Source organism: Medicago truncatula, chromosome 2 (genome assembly GCF_003473485.1).
Source record: "Medicago truncatula cultivar Jemalong A17 chromosome 2, MtrunA17r5.0-ANR, whole genome shotgun sequence".
NCBI classification, from domain to species: Eukaryota; Viridiplantae; Streptophyta; class Magnoliopsida; order Fabales; family Fabaceae; genus Medicago; species Medicago truncatula.
Genome location: NC_053043.1, coordinates 48,093,235 through 48,098,622, shown reverse-complemented (window position 1 = coordinate 48,098,622; position 5,388 = coordinate 48,093,235). Strand labels below are relative to the sequence as shown.

Here is a 5,388-nt window from a genome sequence, read left to right as displayed (position 1 = left end):
ACCAAGTGTCAGCTTGAATTATGTGAACGTAACCAAAATGAGTACGTCATACTCCCTAATTTATCACCATGAGACATTGCAAAATCTAACTATAGCTTATTTTTTCAATTGCTCCATCATATTTATAGTGTATTTTTTCCATTCCACAATACTTCACAAAATTTCAAGAGAATGTGAAATGTTTGATTACTAAATTAGTGTCACGCATGTTTAAAAAACTTGAGGATGTGGAATGTGTCCTTGGGATGATCTTGTAGTTCTTACGGGGTGAAGACAATGGGGTTGGTCCTCGTTTTTTTTTTTTTTATCTCTTCATAAGATAGATTAAATATTCGTAGTTTAACTTGTATAAAAAGAAAAAAAAAGTCTTTGTTCATGGTACCTATATGATGATATTTAAGGAAAAAAAGTCTTAGTTCATGACCGCTTAATAATTCGTTGGCTTATGTAAAACAATGGAAAATGCTTTTCTTTTACAATATTCTTACTCGTTAACAAGATCCAAGCATGTTAGTTATTTTTTTTTGTTGGTCCGAATAGAAGTTTTAAGAAACTGGAAAAAGCCTAGTAGAACAAGAATAAATGGGAAATTGTTTTTTAAGTTTTTGAAATTGCTATTACACATCCAAAATTCCCTTCAATATTTTCAATGGCAGTTAACTGTCGTTTGAAATGGTAGTTAACCGTATTGATGATATTATGAGAATTTTTGTGTGTGTGAGAGCAATGTTAGAAACCTAAAGAGCAATTTCCAAATAAATGGTCCAACTTGGAATATTCTCTGCCCAAGGGCTGATTAACGGGCTAAGTGTCTACTCCAGATTCAAGTATACTGGGCCTTTTCTCTAACCAAGTATTCCAAGTAGACTGTTTCTTTTTCCAGCCTCCAACTTTCTGGCACACACTCTATTCGAAGTATAAAATCCAAAAAGATGGAGCGTTTTGGAGGATATTTTAACGTGTTTATGAGGGTGTTTTATGTTTTTAGGATTATAATCCAAAATCTGAAAGGCGTGCGAGAAATTAATAGGGTGGAAAAATAATCTATCTTTCAAGTGCTATCGAATTATTGATCTTGGATCCCCGGTCACTATGAGAAAATTTCAAGTAACACTTTTTTCACTTGTATATATTGGTAAAGTTCATAATAAACTATGCACAACAAATCAAGTGTTATGGTCAGAAAAGAATGAGAGAACTTTTAATTCATAAGAAGGAATGATAGTATAATTTGTTCTCCATTTTGACGGCAAAAAAAGCATAATTTGGGGGATTATAGACTACTTACAGTTAATCAATAGAACAAAATTGAAGTCACCACTTTTCCTTTCAGCACATATAAAGGCTTTCAAATCAGTTTCTACATCCAATATTAAAAAGGTAATAATCCTTTTTCTAAAAAGCTTGGACTAAATTCTTGCTAGTTATAATTATGGTATAGCTTTCGGCAACTTATTCCTTCAATTATGTAATCTTATATTTATGAGTACATTATAGTACTAGTTTAAAAATAAAAAATAAAGACTAGAGCCAAATTATGAGTAAGACCTCAGAACATAGACAACACGAGAGAAGATATCAAATCTAGCTAGAAGATAGAAACAAATAGTTGAAATATCTATCAGACATTGTAGGTTTTTGTTGTTTGTTGAGGGAAATGCAATACAAAACATTAAATACAGTATGTCCATACCACACAAGTATCAATCATGAGTCACAACATGTTTACTAGTAAATCCAAAAAATTAAAATATGGCACCTAGCAAATTAAATTGAAGACTAAAATAAACTATGAGCTTGTAAGTTTAATTTAAAACTGTAGATCCTTTGAATTTAGAAGTAATCTCTTCCATAATCAATTAATTTCATACCTTATCAAAAACAAAATTTAGCCGACACAAGGAATACTTAGTTACGTTACTGCTAGGTGTAGGGGAACTTGTTCCTATTCTAACCTCTTGTTTTCAACTGAGCACCAGATTCCTGCATAAGGGACAATTATGTGAAGTGACACATCCAGGAATTGTTTAGACAAATGAACATGTTTATTAGATTAGAAGATTGACAAAATTCTTGTTAGAACAATAACCTAATACAAAAGATTAAAGAAAACGCAAACAATGAACACACAATGTTTTTTACAAAGTGTGCCTAATTGTATCTACATCTCCAACTGCAGAGAAGATGTCACAGTTCGTTTGTATTATTAATGAATGATTGGTGTTTACAGTGTACAGAGTATATTTAAATATTACGGCTCAGATTACAACTTATACAACCTTCCCACTTGCCGGTAGCTATGAGCCATACAAAATAATTTTCAATTATAAGTAACAAGTGAATAATGTGTGATTTTTATTTGAAAATTTTCACAAACCAATGTTTATTGAAGGCAATTTTTCTCTGCATTATGTAAGTTTGGAACAAAATGTTGTGTATCATAATAAAAAAAAAATTATCTTAGAGTTTTGTATTTTTCTGTTTCCAATTTAAACAAATACAAAAAAGGAAAGAAGCGTAATTCATTAGCTCACAAGCTTTTGATCTGTCAAAAAGAAAAAGCTCAAGCATTTAATTACTAAGAGAAGAAGCTTTTTTTTTTACTGGATGAAGAGAACAAGCTTGAGCACGTGTTATGGAATATAACTTCAGTAGCTCATTATTATGTACATAGACTTTATTCGATAATCACACTAAACAGTGTCATTATAATGATAATAATCTTTATTCGAATCAAATGGTGTCAGTGAGAATTATAATTAGAATCATTGGTACTGCTACTAATGCTTAGTTTCTTCTCAAAAGAGAAATGCCTTTAAGCTTTAGACCATTAGTGCTTATACTCTCAATTGTAGTAAACTAGCAATGTTTTCATATGAGGCATCAAAGACCCCTTAAAAAACCTGAAAATCAGTCTGAAAATTAAAACAAGTACATATACTAAAATTGGATAATGGTGACATGAATTTTGCACACCACAAAAAACAGCATTATGGTTCCAAATACTTCAGTTCAGACCCAACATATCTTGCTTTCACTAAGATCTATTCATGTATGACTAGTTTTCCTTATCTATTGCTATTTACTCATGTAATACCTGAACAAGATTGACTAATTAATGCTCAAATTCAAACTAATTCGAGTACATGTCTCTCAATAAAATATTACGTAATACTATTTTTTTTATTTACCAATAAATTTACGTATCAAGTATCAACCACCGAATCCAACCAAGGTAAGCAATTACGTATGCTGCAATCCGTATAATATATGCACTCATGTCAAATTAAATAAAATATTACATGTCATTGTGAGCTTATCTAAGTTAATATCTATAATGTATAATATATGGAAGGTCCGGATCCCGACCACCACAAAAAGAACAATATATCACGTTGACTAAAAAAGATAAGTATGAGAAACGTATAGAAAACACATCAAAAAATGTTAAAGTATAAACAGTAGTATTGTACAATTCTATATACGTATTTTGTACTAATATGCATAATTTTGTGACCACAAAATTCAAGTAAAATTATTACACCAACGCAGACGCAGCTTCTACACGTCCTACCGTTATTGTCTATGTACTTCTGCAAACAGAATTTTCAGTCACAAGAAAAGAATAACTAACTCCGTCTCATCACACGAGCAAAACCTCACACGTGTGTGTCAGAACTCATCAAAAGAAACACTATTCTCAAACTCAGAAGACGGTGACCGTAACGGCGACGACGGCAATTTCAGCTTTTCAAAATAATCACTTATATCCAATCCATCACCGAATTCCCCCGCCTTCAAATATCCGTCATCTCCTCTCGACGGAATAAACGGTGGCCGTTCCACCTCCGTCAGCATTTCCCATTTTACCCCTCTAAAAAACTCATGCTCTTTTATCTCTTCAGCACCACCAACATAACCCAAACGCTTCAACGGATCCTTCTCTAACAACCGTTCGATCAAATCCGTTAACGCCGTTTTCCTTCCAAAAAATTCAAGCTTCTTGAAAAGCACGTTTGAAAAAGTTTCTTTCTTGTTCTTCCCTTTAAACGGTGTTTTCCCATACAGCATCTCGTAGCTTAAAATTCCAAGAGCCCAAAAATCAACTGCAAATTCATGTCCTTCGCCGCGGATTACTTCCGGGGCGACGTACTCTGCTGTGCCAACAAACGAGTTAGACTTTTCACCGTCGGAGAAACTCAATCCACGACGACTCACCGGACTAATTCGACGATTGAGTGGAATTCTCCATCGCCGAGTTTTGCGTTGAGATTCGTGGATTCTGTTATCTTCAACGGTTAAAGTTCTAACTGTTTTGTGTGAAAGTTTACGTGAGAGATCGAAATCAGTTAAGGTGACGTGGCCAGATTGTTGAATAAGAACGTTTTCAGGTTTAAGGTCACGATAAGCTATGCCCATGGTATGAAGATGTTGAAGAGCGCAGAGAATCTCTGCTATGTAGAAATGGATTGCTGTTATTGAGAAGACGCGGTCCGTTTGTTGGTAACGGAGCGCGTTTAGATCACCTCCTGGGCAATATGGAACGGCCCATCCGATTAACTGAGCCGTTTCAAAGTTGCCCAGGAAGGAAGGGAGAAATGGATGTGATAAAGTTGATAAGACGTCGATCTCCCAACGGGCTCGACGTTCGGCTTGATGTGTGGAGGATTTATCGACTACCTTGAGTGCCATGGTGGTGTTAACGTTGTTGTTTTGTTGGATGAGGAAAACGGTTCCCATTGCTCCTTTGCCTAAGATTTTGAGTGGTTTGAGGTTGTTGAGGTTAAGGTCTTGTGTACTAGGTGATGTTGGTGAATCCATTTTCTGTCTTGAGTGAGATAGAGAAGTGAAGGTTGGTTTGAGAGACAGATAGTGAATTTAGAGAGATATATGGTTGTGATTGTTCCCATTTGGCTTTTATAACACTTCTTTTATCTTTTTGTGTCTTTTGTTTTTTTCTTTCTCTTTTGTTTTGTTTGGGTAAATGGTGGCGTTTAATTTGGGAAAGGGAAGTTGTTTTCCACCATGAGAAAGTGGACTTTTTACCATTAAATTTTATAAGAACACTGATCTTATCATAGTCTACCTACACCATATATTTATTTCATATTGTCTTCAACCTCATTATCTTCAACCCCATGAGATTGAAATTGATTATTATTTTTTTTGGTTAGAAAGATAAATTAAAAAGGAAAAACAACAGAGAAAAATAAACTAAGCTCTAGGGTAAAATACTCCTAAGGTGTCGTTCTTGATCAGTGGTAGTAGGTCACTTGGAGAAGTATCATAAGTTGTAAATTCTTCATTCGAGGTGGCACTGAGCTTAGCTAAAAAATCAGCACACTGGTTTCCTTCTCTTAGACAATGATGAACGGTGAAATTCCTTGA

At 34.1% G+C, this 5,388-nt stretch overlaps 1 protein-coding gene across 1 annotated transcript; it reads right to left on the bottom strand.

The window, feature by feature from the left end:
- Positions 1-3,424: 3,424 nt before the first annotated feature.
- Positions 3,425-4,927, bottom strand: LOC11430646 (serine/threonine-protein kinase UCN). Its single transcript, XM_003597405.4, has one exon. The coding sequence runs from the start codon at positions 4,819-4,821 to the stop codon at positions 3,673-3,675; it is 1,149 nt and encodes a 382-aa protein (XP_003597453.1). The 5' UTR covers positions 4,822-4,927; the 3' UTR covers positions 3,425-3,672.
- Between the last annotated feature and the right edge of the window lie 461 nt (positions 4,928-5,388).

What these genes read in the sequence shown, in the direction of transcription:
- LOC11430646 (XM_003597405.4), bottom strand. Translation starts at nt 4,821, where the DNA reads ATGGATTCACCAACATCACCTAGTACACAAGACCTTAACCTCAACAAC.